General features: G+C 34.9%; 2 protein-coding genes across 2 annotated transcripts; one reads left to right on the plus strand and one right to left on the minus strand.

Annotated features, from left to right (window-relative positions):
* Positions 1–1,304: 1,304 nt before the first annotated feature.
* LOC115442637 (glutamine-dependent NAD(+) synthetase) lies at positions 1,305–22,491 on the plus strand. Its single transcript, XM_030167740.2, has 13 exons — positions 1,305–1,538; positions 11,748–11,912; positions 13,367–13,622; positions 14,046–14,191; positions 15,162–15,411; positions 15,755–15,959; positions 16,376–16,522; positions 16,781–16,929; positions 17,414–17,569; positions 17,899–18,113; positions 18,579–18,801; positions 19,366–19,542; positions 20,129–22,491. The coding sequence occupies exons 2-13, from the start codon at positions 11,767–11,769 to the stop codon at positions 20,270–20,272; spliced, it is 2,214 nt and encodes a 737-aa protein (XP_030023600.1). The 5' UTR covers positions 1,305–1,538; positions 11,748–11,766; the 3' UTR covers positions 20,273–22,491.
* Positions 1,837–7,738, minus strand: LOC115442614 (cytosolic carboxypeptidase 2; the record flags this gene model as incomplete). Its single annotated transcript, XM_037441496.1, has 17 exons — positions 7,585–7,738; positions 6,940–7,115; positions 6,714–6,866; positions 6,329–6,561; positions 6,102–6,248; positions 5,771–6,029; positions 5,512–5,676; positions 5,299–5,414; positions 5,069–5,228; positions 4,670–4,989; positions 4,438–4,561; positions 4,256–4,333; positions 3,909–4,091; positions 3,689–3,837; positions 3,383–3,559; positions 2,488–2,658; positions 1,837–2,113 (listed from the first exon to the last, which is right to left on the minus strand). Coding segments are annotated over exons 1-17 (3,042 nt in total), but the record flags the coding sequence as incomplete, so codon positions are not given.
* Positions 22,492–22,720: the final 229 nt, after the last annotated feature.

Genomic DNA, 22,720 nt, shown 5'->3' on the forward strand with positions numbered 1-22,720 from the left:
TCTTCAAGCCATTGCACCTGGAGAGCGTGTTGATCATATTAAATTTTCTATATTCTGCAATGAAACCGCAGAACTATAAGTTAAATTATATCCTTGGTATTATATGCCGTCCATTGTACACAAATTATTAATGCATGGGGCTGATATAATTAAACATTTTGGTGCCATACCCATTGGGAAGCTGTCAAAAGAAGCCGCAGAAGCACGTAATAAAAACTTCCGACATTATAGAGAAAACCATTCCCGGAAAATAAATAGGATAGCGACAAATGAGGACATCTTCCATAATCTTCTTTTGTCGTCTGATCCAAAGATTAGCCTTAGACCCCGCATGACAAAACAAAATGTATTGATACTCTCTTCAAAAGCCAAAGAATTTTATTAAAATAAAAAAAATGGATCTTCTGCATTTGCCAACAGAACCAGAAGAGCTAGAATTTATTAATGTAGAAAATTTACAAAATAGTAGTGGTAGTGAGTAGATCCCAAGGGCACACACTTCTGATTTTTCTAAAAAAATATTTGTGTATTCATTGTGAATTATCGCTTGCTTCAACGGTGAAGGAAAACATCGTGAGGAAACCTGCATACCTGAGAAGTTCTCTATACGAATTTTGAAGGTGTGTGAAGTCTACCAACCCGCACTAGGCCAGCGTGGTGGACTAAGGCCTAATCCCTCTCAGTAGTAGAGGAGGCCCGTGCCCGGCAGTAGGACAGTATAAATACAGGGCTGATGTGATGTGATGTGATGAGTGAGTAGATAGGGATAATCCTTTTTTAATTAAATTATTTGTTGTAATTTTCTCCCAAATATTATTATTAGCTGTAATAATCATCAATTTATTACATAATTTTATTTAGTAAGTATTAAATTTGCCCAAGATAAACATAAAAAACGTTTTGAAAAATATAAAATATTATCATTTTAATCATTTTTTTCAACTCGTATAACTGGAAGAGTGGCAGGTCGATGCAGACGTTCGAAGTGCATAAGTATAGTAGAATAGACCAAAATTAATAAAAAAAAGGTTTCAAAGCAAGACCTTTCAGGATTCCGTAGAAATTTAGGTTTTTATAGTGTGTTCCATACATCAAAAAGAAGAAATATTTTTTTTAGCCGAAACTATAAGGTTTATCAAAAAATGACTAAGAATGAATATTGTAAGCGTTAATAATATCTAGCGATTAGCGTAAAAAAAAAATTATAAACACAAAATTATTTCCTAAGTCACTAAAATTGCCTTTTCGATCCACTGTGGGCCGTCCGGCAAGGGTTAATTATATATTATACCGTCTGACTGCTTTAGTCTTTACCACATAGTTAAAAAATAAAAATACACAGACTAGAAAAAGCAATACAAAGAAGCAACGACAAATTCAGTGTTAAATGTCAAACTTTGCGTCAAATGTCGTCAGATCTGTTGCTGTCAAGTTTGTCGAGTTTTGTTTTGATATTTATCAATTAGACAAAGTTTAAAACTTCGATTACGAAACATTAGGATAAATGATATAGCTCTCGTAATTGCCTTCTCTGTTCTGTAAGTAATACCTTATTGTGTTATGTAATTACTTTTCAGTATAAATTGTCGGTAAATATAACACCTCATTTCAAGTTTGGTGTGTAATTAAATAAATACAAGACCATTACATTATTGACTTAGGAGAATAGGGTTGAGAAAATCATCCAGGGTCTGGAAATTCCAATTTATAATCTTCGTAACAGTGGTTAAAAATGTATTAATTCATAACTTCAGCAAGTTTAAGGTTATTGAAAATAAAATAGGATATGAATTAAAAAGATCACTAAATTTTATTTTTATTTTCAGTAAAGCCCTTTGAAAATTTTGTTCTATTGTTTTTTGTTTTTTTCTTCAATTTTTGTGTCAACTGAATAGAATAGTCGCTGTCTGAATTTTCAGAAATAACATTATTGGCTTTTGAGTTTTTCTTGTTTTGTACCGCAGTGGCCACATAGGCACCTTTTCGAAAATGTAATTTTGCTTGTCTGCTCTCTCCTGAAGTTATTTTTTGACTTGGTTGCTGTGTATTTCGGGGTACATCTGTGAAGCTTATATTATTTCCATAGGAGCTTTCTGATTTTGTGTGTTTTAACCTGTAAAAATAAAATGTTTTAGATAAGTTATTGCATTATTATGTATTAGGGATGAATTAATATAGTAGGATACATTGGATATAAACAAGATGTTTCTTAAACTGTATAAACAAAATGAACTCAGAATATAACAGTTACATTATTATTAATAATAAATTACTTGATAGAAACCTGCCTAATTAAATCCATTTTTGTGCTTAAATAAGAAAACAGTAAACACCTACTTTAATGTACAAACATATTTTTTCCTATTTTAAAGTACTTATGGAGTAGACATTTCTTTCATAATCCTAAAACACCCTAATGGAGTTTGGGAAACTTACAAACTTTTATATTAATAAAGAAAAATTAATGGAAATCATAAAGAAACCCACTTTCCCTTCTTTTTTGTTGTTTTAGTCAATTTGTTCAAAGGCTCTAGGGACTCAGTAGTATTATTAGGTGTCTTTGATGTCTGCTTTTTACTTTTTGTTTTCTTTTTCTTCTTATCATCTTTGCTTTTTGTTCTTTCTCCCTCAATTTCTTCTAATTTTTTAGAACAGGATCTGTTCATAAAAAAATAATAAAAAGAAATTGTTTATATGATTTGCTTAAACAAATTTGAAAACATGTACTTGACTTCAAACCTCTCTGGTGGATTAATTCCTGGGCAAAATATGACAAGTAAACATTCATAAAAAATCAACCTATGATTCAAATCCCTGCACCACCTACTCATAACATTACAGTCCATATTATATGTTGTCACTGGCCTAAATGAACAACAATTTGTACATATTGTAATAAAATATATTACTCATATTTATAAACTCAATTACAGTACATATTACGCCCATATTCATAAACATTATTTATCTAAAAGCAGAGTATTGCTGTGATAACAAGTCTGTTTTTCAGTGCTGATGGCATGGCAGCCTTTGCAGTGCGTAGACATACTACCGTTGTGATTGGCTAATATTAAGATACAACTTTAATCTAGTTGGCTATCAGATAAACAAAGCTGAGAAACAGACTTATTACCACAGCAATGCTCTATCCTTAGATAACTAATGTTTATGAATATGGGTGTTAGTCTCCAAATAGAATAAATCACACTAGGCACTGAAAAAAATCCTTAAAATTTATTCTGTTCTACATCCTGGAATACAGGATTCTGTATTGGTAAAAAAAAGGGTACAAATCACTATGAGAGCTTCATTCCATTGTTCATATTCTGTAGCAATTATAATAGAAATCCAAATATTTTTTAAGAGAATACCAGTAACATACCTTAGTAAAGCCTCACTATCAGTAAAATAAGAATTCATGGCAAAATTGGAAATTCCCCATGACAATGGTCCCTTTTCCTCAGGATAAACTCCACTCCATACATTCCTTTTTAAGGAGTTCAATTTAACTTGCAGTTCTGCTTGCTGTGTATTTCTGCCTTTTATTTCTGATAAACACCTTCAAAATTTAAAACCGGTATAGTTATTAAATGGAGTCTATTGTGCTTCTTTAATATTCAGAAAAAGTTAGCAACAGTGTGAGGTAGACATAAATATACTTTTTTAAGCTATGTTAAAAATGACTAACTTTGCAGGAGGTAGACATTTAAATTGATGCCATGAAGCTGGATGCAACATTGGCTTATCTGTTGGTTGGTTAAACATAGATACACTGCGGGGTCTTCTGGGTTTTCTGCTTTTTCTCTCGCGATCCGAATGATATGGTGAATCACTTGTCTAAAAAGAAAAGAAATTTATAATTTTCCAAGTTGAAAGTCTTATTAACAGAATTATAAATAAATTCTTACTGGTGCTCGAACAATTTTTAATTCAGGTGGCATTTTTTTCTTCTTTTTGGGTTTTGCCTTGGCTGAACTGCAAAATATTTTGTGGGCTCTTCTTACTGGGCTAAAGTTACCTTCATATGATTCAGCATCTGAAGACGCATCTGACATTGCATCAGACGTTAAATCAATTGTTGCTCTTGATACCTGGAAAAAATATTATTAGAGACTATTTGGTAGTAGTTGTAAGAAGAGCAAATAATTAAACCAGTTGCATACTGATGGTAATGCTTCTAACTAGTGCTACCAATTTAGGTAGAAAAGCTATTGATTTAAATTATTTTATAGCTTTATTAAAAGCCTCTATTTACCTGTAAGGTTTCTCGTTTGGTCTTCTTCTTTTCCTGCCTTTTTGTATTTTCTAATTTAGGTCGTAATTTTCTTGTCTTCTAAAACAAACAAATAGAGAAAATGTAATTCTATTATTTTAATCGCCTAATGTTGGTACTAAAACAGTACCTCTTGTTTTAATTTTTAATTTATTTGTAATTACCTCAATCATACACCTATTGATATCTGGAAATATTGGCGACGGTGGCGGTACGGGTTGTGCTTTCTGGACTCCTTCTCTTGTCTCTGCAGCTTCAGAACTACTGCTAGAAGTATCACCTTCATCACTGACAAAAATATAATCCAAATGTATTATACGGATAACACTCAATCAATTAATACCATAATACTTAATTTATTCCCGATCTTCAAGCGGGACGATCACATCAACTCACCTAGAGTAATCAGACAGATCTATGTTAGTCGGCTCATCGGCATTGGAACCTTCTTTTAAGAGCCTTGTTACTATTTTTGTTCTCAGTCGTTCTTTACTGGGATCTTCGTCGTAAAAGTCCAACAGTGTCTCACAAAATGTTCGGCCTAAACTCTCGTAATCTTGGACTGAAAAATGCGTTGACATTCTACTCCCTAATTCTGATCCTCCGAACGATGCCTCCATTGTATAACTATTTGCCACTCCTAACATCCATATAACAACTCTTCCGGTGCCTTCTTTACTGCGTTGTATTCGAAACTTACAATTTTCAAACGAAAACTGCAAGATATAGTATTGAAATTCTTAAAATTGTTAGTTGATGTTTCTAATATTACCGTAGATTGTTTGTATTTTATACCTTGTCTGCTGCATTCTTGTGCAACATTAATGGGAAAACTTGTTCTTGTAACCGCTTATCAGAAATTTTTCTACTTTCGCATCCATAGATAAATATATTGTGCTTTCGCGAGTGCGCATGTAAGTCAACATACATTGCAACACCACATTCCTCCTGTAGCCTATAACAGTTAAAAAGAGTTGAAATAGCTATTGCGGGTGCCTTTCACGGAAATGCATCATTTGCCTTACCTACGTATCATTACTTTGGTATGCCAAACTGGTGGATACGTTTCCCGTATTACGGTTCTGTATTGCCTATTTAGGTCCTTTCCGGTAAGCGAACAGCGATTGTTGCCAACAATAACCTATACAAAAGAAAAATATTATTTACTAAATTATACCACAAAAATTATGGCACATTATTGCTGTTCGTTTTTGTACGAACAATGCTTTTATACTCACGCCATCCGGATTCAACATAGGCACCAGTTTAAATATGAATTTTTCACGCAATTCGCGAGCTTGATTTGAATCTCCAGTTAAATAGTCCATAAAACCTTTCATCATCCACGAAGATGGCGTTTCTCCAGGATGTACCCTCGCTGTGATTATCACCGCCTTCTTTTTCTAAATAAATATCAATAGCCTTGAGAAGATTGTTAATTATAAAGTTTTAATTCTCTATTTTTTTAAACTACAGCAAATGAGTTAGATGGTTAACCTTTTGTTCCATTTCATTTGGGTTTGGGGGAGCCGTGATGGTCAAATAGTACACATTGTTTCCAGCTAATGTTCGACATAAAAGCCTCAGTTTTGCAAACGTTGATTTGACCGGGTGCGACTGTAATCTCGATAGATATTCTTGTAGATCTGAATACGTGTAAGGGTAACAATGTGCTATGTAAACAGCATCATCCGTGTGAGGAAATTCAATGTTGAACGTTAAAGTGTAGCTTGGGAATTGTTCCTCTTCTTCACTCCTGTAAAATATATTACATTAAGTCCTTATTTAATTTATTTAATTAATTGAATTTAGATAAATAATTACTGACGTGGAATCATTTTTATAATAAGCTATGTTATCACCACATCGTCGCCATCCGATTGAATGCAACTGCGCGTCCTTGGTTGAGTACAATAGAGGTCGCATTCCTTCGTTGTATAAGCTTTCAGCCTTTGATAAATTGACTATAGAAAATCTGGAATTATACAATTATTTTAAAACTGGCTGAACAGCCAAAAAAGTTTGCAATGCAGATTTAAGTATTGATGAATTTACCTATACATCATTTGTTTCTTCGTATTAGACACTCTGAAGTAAAACCATTGCATATGTCTGTTAGTATATAGATCCGTCCGCAGATGGAGTTCATAGTATGCTGATGTGATTCGTATTGCCTTTGCCAAGTTGCCGCTTTCGAAACGTGATTCGAATTTTAATTCATCTTCACCACCAGCACTGGCACATGCCGATAGGTATAATCGAGACCCACCCACTGTAGATCGACTGAACTGAAATTCGGATAATATATTCCATTAGATATTTAATAACATATCAGATACTTAAAATAATACTTTATAATTTTTGAAACCTGCGCATATATTATGACTTGTTTTTTAACAGTATGATAATATCATTGCAAAATGGTGAGTTTGTAACTTACGTAATTTACCGCACTCATAGGATAGTATTGGAATACAACCGTTCCTGCTTCTTCGCCTACAGGCTGCGGTCTCAATTCTTTCCCAGTTGAAGTGTAATATGGTTCTGGCGTAGCAGGACTCCAAACAATGTGTTGTATCCTGTCTTCGACGACCTAATTGATTGATTTAATATTAGATTAGTAATTTAGAGCCAATTGAAGTATAGGTACTAACAAAACTCCTTACTTGGCATTCCGAAGGCCATCGTGGAGCTTGCTGTGGACAATCAAGTTCTTTTGGCAGCGCAAATAAGTCTCTTGGTTCTTTTAATTTTGCTGTAGTTCGAAACGTTGTTATGTCTGTGTTGATTTCTAATTGATTTGTCTTTATGTTGTTTTTGAGAAAATTTGATATAAACGTCCCTGAAATAGGATTTATTATTCTATTACTGATTGCTGATAAGAGTAAATGTATTGGAGATTTATTTGATTAGCGAATTTCCCAAAAAAATCATAGTATTGTACTCGTGACTACATTTCGTAGTAAATTAAACCTTCACAGAAAATGTTCCAAAACAACAACAATTTTCCTATTGAAGACTTCACTTTCGGCTAATTACCCGTGCACGCTACTTTCTACAGCGCGCCTTTTTATCTATGAAAAGCGAGTACAAAATATAGGTTTTATTTGTTTTCACTGCTAGAGGTAACTTAGTTTATTAGAGTCAAACTAGTGAATCATTGTGGATATATATAAATTTTGGGTTCATACATAGCAAATTAATAAATATGTACATTTGTCATATAAAAATATTTCCTTATCGTTTTAGTTGAAATTTTAAAATAATTGTACCCAACTTATGTATGTTCCATGTTGGTGTACCGAATTTACCTTTGCTGTATATAGGAAACAGAGATGCTTGTAACGCTTTCACGTGTTCTAAATTAGCGATTAAAAGATGATCGTGTATTATCGGATTGATTGCTGGTAGTGTTAACGTCACCGCCGTGTTATCAACAAATTCCCTTTTTTTTTGTTCCTCCATTTCGATTATCATTACATTGTCTTGAGCGCTTTCGAGGTGTTTCCACCATAACATTTTAAATAAGTTTTCATTCAACAACATTCGCAACTATTCGTACGCACGGATAAACGGTGATTTGTGATTCTGTCCTCCGTAACTCGCGTATATTGTTACCATGGCTACACAATTGTTTAGAAGTTTAATAGGCTGATAAAGTTTAGGGCGTGTAAGCCCTGCGGGTTGCGCGACGCTCCAAACAGTACTGACTACGTCAAAAATAGGGGTACATGCTTTCGGTTATTGGATGAAAGACGATTGTCCGGATTGCCCTAGTAGTGTCATGCTCCGATTGTATAAAGCTTATTAGGTGATCGATGACGTCAGGCAGTTATTCAAGCGAATACTTGGAATGTATAGAAATTGTGATACCGAAACGTTATGATTGATATCGTATTTTTGATGCGGGATCAGACAGAACGCACGAAGTCTGTACCTATGATAAGCTTACTTTAATTGTTTGGTGCACGAATATTATAAACACACACATTTAATATTTATGTAAATTAATTTAAACTTTAATAAATTTAACTTACCTTTGCCACTTTGTCTAATTTCGTTCTCCAGTTCCAAATTCTGTTCTTCCATAATTAAATCACTTTAAGTAATTATGCTCACATTATTTCTGGTCATAAAATGCATAAGGAACTCCGTGTAAGCAATACTTAAGGCATTTTGCGTAGGCGTGTGTCTGGCTGGGGTGCTTGGCTCTTACAAATTCCAGTCGACACCTCTGTCTAGACAACTACAGGTTGTTAGGCGTATATCGTGTTGTCTCGTTAATATAACCTTTATCACATGGTGAATTTTGTTACGGGATATCAAGTTCAATTTACACATAAAGTTATGTTAGTGTGCTGAAATGCAATTAATTCGTTGTGTGTTACAAATTGTATGTAGATGTTAGAATGTATGAGTAATGGTTTGTAATTATTGAACACTGCAGTGTAAGTTTCTGCGAAAGCTTTTAAGGTGACTGCACTTTTATAGGAAACCGGTAAGCTCGTGTAGAAAACGAAAACATTCGCCTACTAAGTCGTAAACTTTAATGATATAGATATAGCAATGAACAGAATAAATACTGCCTGTAAAGTTTTCCGGGCAATCTAACTTCAGTTTCATGGCTGTCGTTGTACTTTTTCTACAAAATGAACTCGGCAGTTGAAGGCTATAATACAAATGACTAATGAAAAATAAATTCCTGCCTTAATGCCTTATAATTGCATGGCTATTTTTAAAACGAGAACTATGAATGTTCTTAATTAAGTTTTGATTAATAATTCTTGGGAATTGATGCATAATGGATTATTTGTACTATGTTTGTATTATGTTAATGCTTACTGCACCGATGATCTGGGAATATCACTATTTAGGATACCGAAGCTGTCATTGATTCTAAAAATTCTAAATTACATATCGTTATCCTTTTAAAAAAGGAATAAGATGATCATGTTCTTTTATTTAGGATATCTCGAGAGGCCAATGCATCATTCACGTGTTAGTCTATTGACCTATCACAATAAAACAACATGGACTCTCGTGTCGTGTTTTTGCCACATTCTAAGGGGGCACTTATTCCATCAAAGTGTGACGGTACTTATACGTACCACTTTTATGCCTATTTCTGCCATTCAGTCCATTTTAGCAAGTCATTACTTAAGCGGTTATTGTTGTTCCGGTTTGAAGGACCACGCACAATATAGTCAACCAGTTCACACTATGAGAGTTAGCATATAATATCTCAGAGGGAGGAGCGCCCCCTGGGTGTCCTCGTTTAGCCATTATATGGCATAAAAATGCGTGTAACTTAATAAAGTAATATATTTCTGAAGCTTCTATTTCTTTTTTACGTCTGCGACACATCAATCATAAGAATTATGTTACTCTTCTACACTGCCGAAGTTTAGAACGACGTAATAATTTAAACTTAAATTAGATTTTGTTTAGTGATTTTTGTTATAATTTTTATTATTTTATGTTAGAGCTATTTATAAAACTAATAAAACAATGTACATGGTTACAATGTGCTATTTATTATTATTATTAATTGAAATAGACAAAATCGAATTAACACATATCACGCCTATATCACCGAAGTGGTAGCCATGGGTGCAAACAAGGCACCTACTTTTCGTCAAGTGAGTTCTGCCCTATGATGTATCACGGGGCGACAATCGTCACATAGGAGACAAATTCTAGATTTCGGGCAGATACTGTGCAGAGAAACCCAAGTATCACTGCCCGACCCTGGATTCGAACCCGGGACCTCTGAGCATTAGTCGTACCGAGCATGTTATGCAGCTACGCCACCGAGGCAGTCAAATAAATAAAATACACATATGTTTACATTATATAACATAGGCAGTGCCTGCTTGTTACCACGGTGACGTTGAAGTAAAATCGATACGACTCTCTGAAACTACTCATAGCTTATTCACGGAATTTTTCAGGTAAGAACGATATTTATCTGCATACATACTTTAAAAATATACATATAGATAGTAACACTATTTATTAAGTTTAAAAATATTCGTGTCTTACTGATAGGTAATTGTGTGTTTAGTAAAATTAAATAAAGAATTGTATGTATTTTGCACGAATTCCGTTGTGTAGGGTGATAAAGGATATAGATTGAATAAGTGTCTGATATTGTATTACGTAATAAGTTCGTGATATGGAAAAGTGACGCAGAATTTGCATATTTGTAATTTCATGTAATACTATCAATATTCAGTATCATTAAAATACTTCATTTTTTATGTATTTTAGAATTTGTTAATGGTCTCTAGAATATGGTTTCGCGAATCGCTCACATTTTTCAATTCAGTTGTTATAATTAAGACTTTATGATATTTTTTTTTCAAAGAATATCTTGATCGCTTGATCAGAGCGCTGCTATTTACTCAAATTATGTTAAAATGAAGAAAAAAAATTAGGATCAACATTTTTCCAAAAACCTTTTTCAATTATGTAGAATGCAATAGACATAATTGAAAAATGGGTTGATATATTATGTTTGCAATTAATTACATTTTATTTTTCCTAATGGTACAGTTTTTAGTAAAATGTTACGTAATTGTTTGTGGAAGTCGAGTTTTCCTAAGAATTTAAATCTTTATTCCCGCATAATTTATTGCTGACCCGTTTATTAATTAGGACACACTCCATACGACACGCGTAAGAGTTTGGCACTTCGAACGACGTGTGAAATGAACCCCAAGTTTGTGGGGTGATTGGCCGCGCCGTGGCACCGACTGGCGCGGATCGATCCGGCGTCCCGCTATCAAAACTTATTGTTTTTTGTCATTCATCCCGTCAATGGAAGTCAATTTCGTTTGCCGTTTTTACTGATGGATACACTGTTGACAAATTGGCGGTTTAAGATTTGATTTATAGTCTTGTTACAATAAAGACGTTAACCTTTTCTGATAGATCGTTTGGAATTGTAGTAGAAGCGAAATTTTAAAAGAACAAGGAAATTTCGTTTTTTTTGGTAGTAGCATAATTTTTTATAGTAGATGAGATTTCCAACCAGTTTTTTCAGCATAATTTTTAGGGTCGTGTAACCGGGGTTGTATGACTTGTCTATGAAATGATGATTCAGCCTAGTGGTTTACCACAATTTATATCTCAATTAGTCAATTCTCTTTTCTCTTCTTGACGGTGACGTCACTGACACTGTTGTACACGGGCGTTGATAACACCAAGAGAAAAACGTTCGCGTTTATCGCTTCTGAAAAGTGTTTTGATTTATTTATATTTTTTAAATTAAATTATACTAACTGGACTATTTTATAATGAATTCTTATGTTTTCGCGAATGTTAGACATCAAAATAAAATTTTGCTGATTTTATCGCGGTTTTTTATATCATAATTTTTTCCCGACGATTCAAAGACTGTTTTCGTGGTCACGCCGGCCCGTAGTTCTATTTTGATAGACTTTTATTGAGACATAATTTTTTTTGTTGTCAGATAATATAAGTCCTTAAACATGGGTCGGAAAGTGACGGTGGCTGTTTGTACGCTGAACCAATGGGCTCTTGACTTCGAAGGGAACATGAATCGAATATTACAATCAATACAAGAAGCTAAGGAAATGGGCGCCCTCTATCGCACTGGACCTGAGTTGGAGATATGGTAAGATTTATTGACAAAACAATTATGTATAGCTTAGTATATTGGCAAGGCAGAAGTGGGGAAGGGTCCATATAATCCGTTTTCTGATGACTCCCTTTTGTAATTTATGTAAAATCTAATTACCGTTAATTTGCAGACCGCAATTAAGCATAATAGTGCCTATATTATGTTGTGTCGGGTCCCCATTCGGAAGATTTCACCCTTGGTCGTTGCAAGGTGGTATTGTACAGAAATGCAAATATTACCTATTACTTGTTTTCTACTATAAACTACTAAGTCGGTTCCTCCCTATAACAGGCGAGCTGCGTTTCTTGACCGTTAATATTCATTGGAAATCTGAATCAATTGGCTGTTTTACATAATCCTCTATAAAGGCACGCCGGTCCGGTATTCAGGGAAATTCTACAGATTTATTCGTTTCCTTCTATGAAACAGTTAATCTAATTTCTTTCAAAATAGCGTACCATGTTTTTTCATTAATTGTATCTACGTCACCTCATTTGGTTTTATTATCATCACCCACGTTATATTTGACATGCGGAATGACGGCTTATTTTTATTTTATTTTTTACAACGCGGTATCTTCGTTTATCTAGAGCAAAGATTATAAGGCTTACTCGCTATAAGTATACTAACACACTTCAATTGTTCTTTCTTGTTATCTGATCAGAACTGGCTATAACAAGCCCGTTATGGATATGAACTCGTTATTCGCCCGTTATGAATTTCAATATTTTATGCTTTCAATTTTGCATTTGATCTGATTTCAATTTTGGGTCAAGTTATGATGTTTCGTTCGGAAAGTCGGGTACAGTATAGGTTAACAACTACTGAAAGAAAGAAAGAATTTATTTGTAAACACCCACAATGTATATACGTATAAAACAAAAATGACAAAAACTATGTTTGCTACAAAAGTATACAACTCAGCGTATATGCTGGCAATAAAGCGCCGCTGGTCTTCCGTTGGGCCGTTTTATTATTGGTGATGTCACGGAGGCAAAATGCGTGTCTACATCTTAAATACTATTTGCATAATCTTATACATGTTAGGTTTTATTTAAGTATTTTCAAAAGAAAAAAGTATTGTAGGAGGATTGTACGCAAAAATGGAGCCGTTACAGTACATCTGGCAGATGGGAAACATAGAATCTATCGTGTACAGAAAATATGCATAAAAGGGTGGTTTATTTATGGATATAAATACGATTTACTATAATAAAATACTATATTTTTTAATATTGTCCTTTAATTTAATATAAGAGCGAAACGTACTGAGGGAGCATCGTGACGCTAACAACCGGTCTGACCCGCCACGATAAATTTTTTACTACAAAAGTGCCTTAAAATTTTACCAAGCAACATAGTACTTATTATCTAAGCCGCAGGGCATAGATTAGTATTAGATGTACGAATCTTTTAGTGTCATTTTATACAAGTATAAACATTTCCAGTGGCTACAGTTGTGAAGATCATTTCCATGAGCCGGACACATACTTGCACAGTTGGCAAGTGCTGGCCGAGTTGCTCAAGTCACCAACTTGCAAAGATATGTTGGTCGATGTCGGTATGCCGGTGCAACATCGCAACGTGTCGTACAACTGTCGCGTGGCTTTCTATAATAAGAAGATACTGCTCATCAGGCCTAAGATGATGCTGTGTGAGGACGGGAATTATAGAGAGACGAGATGGTTTTCTTGTTGGACCAAGGTAATAAGCATCTTCCTCCCCACTTAAGCCCTTTTTAAGCAATTTTAAAAAAAGAAAACACGTTTTTGTAGAATTGATTAAAGGGTATGTATCATATATTGGAACATTTTTTAAATTAGTTCTGTTTTTTCTTGTAAAATTCGATTTGATGTTAATGTCTTGAACTATTTCTTTAAATTACCATTTCCCACACGTGACCCAATAGTGGGTTTACGATTGAATGTGACAATCAGGGCAATATATCGGCCGATCGGACTAATAACTTTTCCATTTAACTTGCCTTATTCAGTATTTTTTATTTGTAAATACTAATTGATGTAAAAAAATCTATGTGTAATTTATGTCAGGAGAACTAGAAATCAATGTCAATCAATTTGATCTCGATGGGACGATGAAAGCTTGTAATTTTTATTTGTTCTCAAGGAACGTCAAACTGAAGATTACTATTTACCGAGAATGATATCGGCGATCACGAATCAGTCGACAGTGCCCATAGGCGATGCAGTCATTGCTACGAAAGACACGTGTATTGGATTTGAAATATGCGAAGAATTGTGGAATCCGCAAAGGTAATAAAGCGTTTAGATTTACCATTATTTATTGATAGCGTATCGAGCGGCGATAGCCTAGTTGGGTGTAGAACGGACTGCCGAGACGAATGTCCGCAGGTTCAAATCCCAAGGGCACACACCTCTGACTTTTCTAAAAATCATGTGTGTATTCTTTGTGAATTTATCGTTCGCTTTAACGGTGAAGGAAAACATCGTGAGGAAACCTGCAGATCTGAGAAGTTCTCTATAGGAATTTCAAAGGTGTGTGAAGTCTACCAACCCGCACTAGGCCAGCGTGGTGGACTAAGGCCTAATCCCTCTCAGTAGTAGAGGAGGCCCGTGCTCAGCAGTGGGCAAGTATATAATACAGGACTGATATTATTATTATTATATTATTATATTGATAGCGTTGCGTTGTGAAATAAAAGATTTATTTGTTATTTTCGTGACTTATTTCGGCGTATTGGAGTAAATGTTTAGAGGTTGCCGAACCCAAAAATTTCAATTTTATTTTGTTATCGTCGATTGAGGATTCTTTTCATTATATAAATCAATGTGAAATATGACTGTAACTTATCTAGACTTTATCAGACACTTTCTATTATGGAATGGGCGAAAATATTTGATGTTATCAAATAGTCAGAGTTTCTAGATTAAATAGAGCGGATATTGGGAAGATTGACATACAAAAATTTTGCGCTAATGTGCTAATATGCGCTAATATTTGATATCTTTTCCATATCATGATTGGCACATTTTTAATGCAAATATTAGCACATATTCTGTAAATATATTATTCTTGTATCTAAAGACGCTGGTACATCTTGTCATACGGACATTTCAAATAAGAGAGCTTACTACAAATTAGTAATAAATTTTTGAGCAAAAATTTGGCCCTGATATCCTATCTATAACTAACTATATAGTTTAATGTCTTTGGGTGAAATATATTTTTTGTACATAAAATCCTTCAATTATTTTTGTATAGTCGCCACATACCACTGAGCCTCGATGGCGCCGAGATCATAGTGAACGGCTCGGGCAGCTACATGGAACTGCGTAAGGCGTACGTGACGGTAGATCTCGTCAAGAGCGCCACGTTCAAGAGCGGCGGCGCGTACTTGTTCAGTAATCTGAGAGGCTGCGATGGACAAAGGGTGTACTTCAACGGGTGTTCCTGCGTGGCTGTTAACGGACAGATCGTCAGTCGGGGGTTGCAGTTCGCTTTGCATGATGTGGTGAGTTTACCATATGTTTTATTTCTTTTTTTATAGTTATGATTTCCGTTTTTTTTTTATTTTTAGAGTTCAATTTTTCTTGCGTCAGTTTTTATTTTTTTCCCCAAAAAGGATTTTTTTCCATACTTAAAAATATTTTATTAATAAAATAAATATTTTCTTTAGAATTTTTTGCGACATCGGATGATTTTTTTTATACAAAAAAGTTTTTTTTCTATACTTAAAAAATAATTTAGTAATGAAATAAGTATATATTTTCTTTTGAACTTAGCGACTGCGATTAGTGCGAGGAAAGAACAATAGTGTATTTTTCTTCGTGCATAATTAAAAAAAATAATTACAGGAAGTAATTACAGCGACGATAGATCTAGAAGACATCCGCTCGTACCGAGCTCAGATTCGCTCCCGGTCTCACCTCGCCGCGTCCAACAAGCCGTTCCCCCGCGTCAACGTGGACTGTGCTCTGTCCGACGACGACGATCTGTACCGAACCACCAGCGCCCCTATAGAGTGGAAGTATCTCACGCCTGAGGAGGAAATTGAACTGGGTAATTTATATTTAAGTAAATCTAACTTTTAAGTGAAAGTTACTCAATTCGTTTTTCATGTAAAGAAATATTTTTTTATATCGCTGTCTGATTGAAATGAAGACTTTTGGAGTCAATTCACTGTAACTTTAAGATGGATTTTTTTATATTAGGGTGAATTTGTTTATGTTAAGTCTATCAACCGTGATCAAAAAGTGTATCTTCTCATCAATAGAAGATACCACTATTGTGGTAAATTATTTGGAACTAATTATAATTATAACTTAAGCAATTGCACCCTTGACTCTGGGAATAGATCTTCTAGAATAGGCTTAATGCCAGGCAATCTTAAAAGTGCAGCAAATTCCCTCGGTAACATAAAAAGTTGGTCCAAAACACAACTCTATCACCTTGAAAATAACCTTTTTTTTTGCCAGGTCCAGCGTGTTGGTTATGGGATTACTTGCGAAGGTCGGGTCAAGGTGGCTTCTTCCTACCGCTTAGTGGAGGAGTGGACTCCACCAGCACCGCCTGTATTGTCTTTTCTATGTGCACGCAGATTTGCGATGCCATACAAAAAGGAGGTAATTGGTTTCTGTATAATTTTTTACTACAAAATCTCCCTTATGAAACTCATTGTACGCAATCCTGAGATTAGAAAATATTGTTTTTTTTATTATTTACGGGAATTCTTGAATTGATTAATTAACTTAAAAAAATGGTATCCCAAAATATTAATAATCTATTTTCTCATTCATCGAAATTGTTGACACAGTTATTAATAAAAATAAAAATGTAAGCAATTAAAAAAACAAAGTATTCTAGTGTATTTTTTTTTCCAGAAACACAAGTGCTTTACGACGTGCGTAAAATCCTCTGCCAATCAGACTACACGCCCACCGACCCGATGGAGTTGTGCAACAGGTTACTGGTTACATGTTACATGGCCTCGGAAAATTCTAGCACTGAGACCAAACAACGAGCGTCACAGGTATTAGACTTTATGATTTGTAATTAATATTGACATTGTGAAAAAATTAAGGTCAATTTTTCTGTTTTTTTTTTTTTTTTTGTATTTTTCTTCTCTATGTAAATTAACCTTTAGCATTGTGTATGACTGAAAAAATATCTTAACAGTTAAGACCAATAAAATTGTGAATATTTCCAAAACCAGACGGAATTTTGTGACTTCTAAAACAGTTTTTCCTATATGTTTCTAAAGTATTCTTAGTTTTATTTATAATATCTTCAGCTTAATTTAACATATGAAAATAGGCCTTATTTTATTGAATTTTTGTAATATTTTAATAATTATTATTAATTACGCAAGAAAAAGCCATTTCCTCGAGAACTCAATATATTCTGACAATCTGTTTCTTTTCTTTATAAAGAACAAAATACGAAAAAAGTTATAACATAAAAATTACAATACTTCTTATTAAAATAAATACAACAATTTTCGTGTTTTTTTTCAGCTGGCGAGTCAGATAGGCAGCTATCACTTCCCAATCGTGATCGACGCGGCGGTGAGCGCCGTCATCGGCATATTCACGGCGGCCACCGGACTCATACCCAAGTTCAGGAATCGCGGCGGATGTCCACGTCAGAACCTCGCTTTACAGAACATCCAAGTAAGTTAACTGTAACATATAACAGAGAGTTTTAAACCTTTACAATTTGTTAAATTAATATTGTTATAATTAGGGGCCCAGTTATTTGTCGTAAATTATGTTGAGAATTATTTTATTACTTTTACCAAAATTGGCGAAACCATTTATCATAAAAATCGACTATATTACAATTTGAATTGATCTTAAAATGTCATTGTCAAATTTGCTTATGAATAATTACAATACTAGGACAATTATCTGTAGGAATTGGAAATGGGTAGTTATTTATGTCCCCCCGTACATGGGCGTGGAGGGATGGTACCCTAGACTGAGTGTGTGCGCGTGCGCAGGCGCGGCTGCGCATGGTGCTGTCGTACCTGCTGGCGCAGCTGATGCTGTGGGTGCGCGGGCGGCCCGGCGGCCTGCTCGTGCTGGGCTCCTCCAACGTCGACGAGGCGCTGCGCGGCTACCTCACCAAGTACGACTGCTCCAGCGCCGACATCAACCCCATCGGCGGCATCTCCAAGACCGATCTCAAGGCCTTCCTGCAGTATGCTAAGAATAGGTGTGTACAACACACAGGACCTACAATGTATTCATTTTATCATATTACTAGCTTTTGCTAGCGGCTTTGCCCGTGTGAATAAGTTTTCCGGGATAATGTTTTTTTGCCGACTTACTTGATATGTATCGTTATATTATGACCAAATTACACAAAATCATTATAAATTGTAGCTTATATATGTCATTCCGATGTATAATTAATATCACTGTAATGTTCCATCCAAATCCGTTTAGTAGTTTTTTCGTGAAAGAGAATCAAACATACATACATACTTCCATTCTCACAAACTTTCGCATTTATAATATTAGTAGGATTATTAAAGTACTCATAAAAGAAAATATGTAGAAATAACGTGAAATGCTCGTATTTTGCTGATATATGTATTCGATTTTAATCGATAATTATGTGAATGAAATTACAAGGATTACTTTATTTATTTAATACTTAAATTTTCCTATCCTCAAGATTTTTCCTACCGTCCCTATCGGAGATATTAAACGCGCCGCCGACGGCCGAGCTGGAGCCTCTCTCTGACGGTCAGATCACACAGACGGACGAACAGGACATGGGCATGACGTACGCGGAGCTGTCGGAGTTCGGACGGTTGAGGAAAACGAACAACTGCGGCCCGTACAGCATGTTCCAGAAACTGGTGCACACCTGGCATGATAAGTGTACGCCGCAGGAGGTGAATATGACAGATTATTAATATGTTATTTTTATTATGTCAAATAACTAATTAATCTCATGGTAAAGGTCATTCTAGTTAAGGCAGCGAGGACAGCGACAGCAATGGTTCAATCGCTAATTATCGTTGTCGCTAAATATATTATGGCCTCCACAGCACTAATTAATTATTATGCCATAGTGGTAGCATGTTATAAAGAGTTAATCCGTCAGTTCAGTCCTGCTCGGTTTGATACCAATGTGGAATAATTGACAAATGTGGATAGTTGATCATTCTAAAAAAAACGTGTCACCGTCATTTTCAATAAACGATACCTATCGATTTTTTCGATCTATCTCAAAAATCGACCAATCAGAACAAAGGTTTTTTGACATGCTTACAAATGACTTATTTTAATTGCTTCATTCTTAGAATCGGTTTGAAGATTGAGATTGGCATCGTTTATTGAAAACGGCTGTTGGTTTGGAATTTGTGACAAAGAGACATACGACGGCAGTAAGATTGTTATTGCGTACCCTCTTGAGGAATATACGTGAGCTTATAATACTATTTCAACTGTGACAGGTAGCGGAGAAAGTGAAGCACTTCTTCCGGTGCTACGCGATCAATCGCCACAAGATGACGGTGCTGACGCCGTCGTACCACGCGGAGTCGTACAGCCCGGACGACAACCGGTTCGACCACCGGCCGTTCCTCTACCGCGTGCACTGGAACTGGCAGTTCAAAGCCATCGATGACGCTGTAAGTACCTACCTCTATATTTTTTTTTCTTGTAAAATACGCGTTATCGTTACCGTCCTCTGGGGGGTGAGTGGAACGGTTATGTTAGTTTCATCGGTGTTACGGCCCAATGTCGACGCTTCGGACGTTAAATCAGCTTTAATATTTTTTTTTTATTAGGCATAGCACAGAATACAATCATCATAAACAATACTTAAACAAAATTTATTATTTAAATTACATTAAGACTAGATTCTCTTCCTTAAACCTATGCCCTAATTGAAATTATACTACGGAATCGACTCTACAAAAACAATTAACAACATAAACATCTGCTTATACTTTAAGTGAGTTATATAAACAAAAATTGTACGGAAACTGAACTACAAAAAATTATATTACGGCCGATCAGCATATGTATAAGTAGGTGATATCCACCGCCTCCAAACATCCGTAGTCCCGAAATAAGCGTAGATAGTAGCGTAGAAGGAGTAGAAAAAGAAGGGAGCGGGGTACTATATAAAACGCAACAGCAAGTCGTCAGTGGTATTGCCCAGCCTGAGACTGCTTATGTATCATAAATATAGCATTCCATTCTTATTCTCAGGTGTTACAAATGACAAAGGACAAGCGTGGTGCGTCGCTTGAAAACAGAGTGAAGCAGGAAATTGGCAAATTAACTCCCAGCACCTCATCCTCGAGTGTCAACACACCGTTCATGCGAGGCGATAGAAAAGGAGTTCTCATATAATTCGTAATTATTATTGACAACACATTGCTAACGAAAAAGCCGGCGTCCATGAGACTTTTTCTGGAAAGGTTGGCGATGCACCCATGATCCTTGTATTTTGGGTATTTTTAGGAGTTCTTGCTTGTTTAGCATTGTAACAGCTATCGATATTAAAACACTTAAAATATTGTTCACGCGACATGCTAAGGGCTCTTTCAGACTAGCTGCGCGGTTGCAGCGCGTCACCACGGCGGCGAACACGCGGCGAGGGTAATCCACATAACAATGACTCTCAAGACTGCCGCGCTGACCTCGCGCGGCGTTTAGCGACAAACTGAAACCGCTCTTAGCTCTTTTACTTTATCGTCGTTTGTTTTGTGGCAATCGTTATGCATTTTCCCAAGCAACATGGCTGCACCACTGTTGCCGCGGTGCAGCTGCGCAGGCGCTTAAAGGCGTCCTAAATGTAGTAAGTTCCTTAATAGACGACTATGTTTTTGCACAAAATGCTTATTAATACAATTTGTGATAGTATCGTGTAAGAATGTGGACAAAGAAAAAGACTAAACGTTATTTTATTAAACCAATGAATTAATCGATGTTCCTTTTAGATCCTCATGATAATAATTCCCGAATTATCAGAACGTAATTGTTTGCAGTAAGGATAAGGTTATCAGTGTACTATTAATGGTGGTGTTGTCAACACACATTATATAATTATGTGAAGTATAACTTACGTTTATATACGTCGACTAGAATTTTAAGTGATTTACACAATTTAATCAAAACAATATTTTTTATTATGTTGCTATAACAATAGCCACGGGAGATCAGTGAATGACTAATAAATGATTGCATTTAAATCTTGCCATAACATAGAAAGCAAGCGGTAGATATGGCATATAAGCTGGTATTTCACAGTTAGAATATTAAATAATAAAATATCAAAACGACTAATCAGAATAAAGTATTTTTGACATGCTAATAGATGAATTATTTTGATAAGTTTATTCGTGGGATTATTACAGAATTATCAACTGAGAATGTTTATTGAAATCGATTGATAGGAGTCAAACATTTGAACCAACGTTTGGTCCTACTTGGGATCGTATTGTCTGTATGAATGTATACCACTAAAAGTCGGCATTTTTTACTCTCTAGTTTACTGTACACGTACAATATGTAATGTCGACAAATCGTACAAAATATATTTAATACAAACTTGGATAATTATATATATATTTTTATACAATAGTAACGACTTTAGTTGGGATCTATAAGTAAAACAGTTAGTCGTTTAAGGCAAAAAAGCGTCAGGGCCTTTGCATACGAGGTTTTTTAAACGATGACACAGTGGAACGTTGTTAGGACGCTCGGAAAACAAGACAGTCGACAAGTTGAAACCTTTACACTGGATTCTTGCGTTTATATCCGGTATAAACACGCAGATCCGTCAATACGGACGCAGTGTATGTGGTATACGCCTTTTATTTTCCTCACAAACATTCAGATACGCCGAGCCTCTTATTCCCCCCCCCCCTCTAGCCCCTCCCCCTTTCACGCTGGTTAGGCTGTATGAAGCGCGTTTTATTTGCGTTCGTATTGATATAAACGCATACATCTGTTAATACGCGCTGATGACGCGTAATTGACGAGCCAATCAAAAGCACGTGTCAGCTCGGTTAATAAATGTAGTGTGCAAAGGCCCTAAGGTGGAGAAAAAATAATTGTGTACATTATTTGTCTAATTATAATTTAAATGTAAATACTAAGTACTAACTGAAAACTATGATATACATTGTTTAAAAAAAACATTTTCATGTAAAATCATATACTTTAAAGTAAAAAGTGTGTCGCATAAAACAATGTTTGATAATTAAAAATAGTTTTAGTTTAAACAAAAACAATAGTATTAATTGACGTATTCGTAAATGGTTTTTATTATTATAACATGAACACATTTATGCCGAATTGCGTATATTTGCTCAACCGTTAATATTTCATACTGTATAAACCAGGTATTCAAATAATGTGAAATACTCAGTTCTTGAAGATATTAGTCAATAGAATTTGAGTTTTAAATATAACCTAGTTAAGGAATAAACCTTTAATTTTCTTATTTGCATAACAGCGCTGTAAGACTCAAGTCGTCTGCACAAGACAAGCTTTAAATCATTATTTTCTTATGATTGTTTTAAATGTAACATAATTATTAAATATCATGGCGTTTAATTTTGTGTTTTTTTTTTTTATTTAAATAAGTATTCTTCTTATAATCTATGACCAATGTTTACGTAAATTTATCGATTTTTTAATTATAAAGCCCTAAACAGTATATAATTATATTTGCAGAATATTCGTAGAGGAATTATTTTTGTCAGAAGCTAATATAACCTAAGACAAGAAACGTGTTAATATTATCAAAATCCTCCGCATTTCCCTTTATATACGTAGGCAGATACTATACAG

The sequence above is a fragment of the Manduca sexta genome, chromosome 22 (assembly GCF_014839805.1).
Source record: "Manduca sexta isolate Smith_Timp_Sample1 chromosome 22, JHU_Msex_v1.0, whole genome shotgun sequence".
Lineage (NCBI taxonomy): Eukaryota > Metazoa > Arthropoda > Insecta > Lepidoptera > Sphingidae > Manduca > Manduca sexta.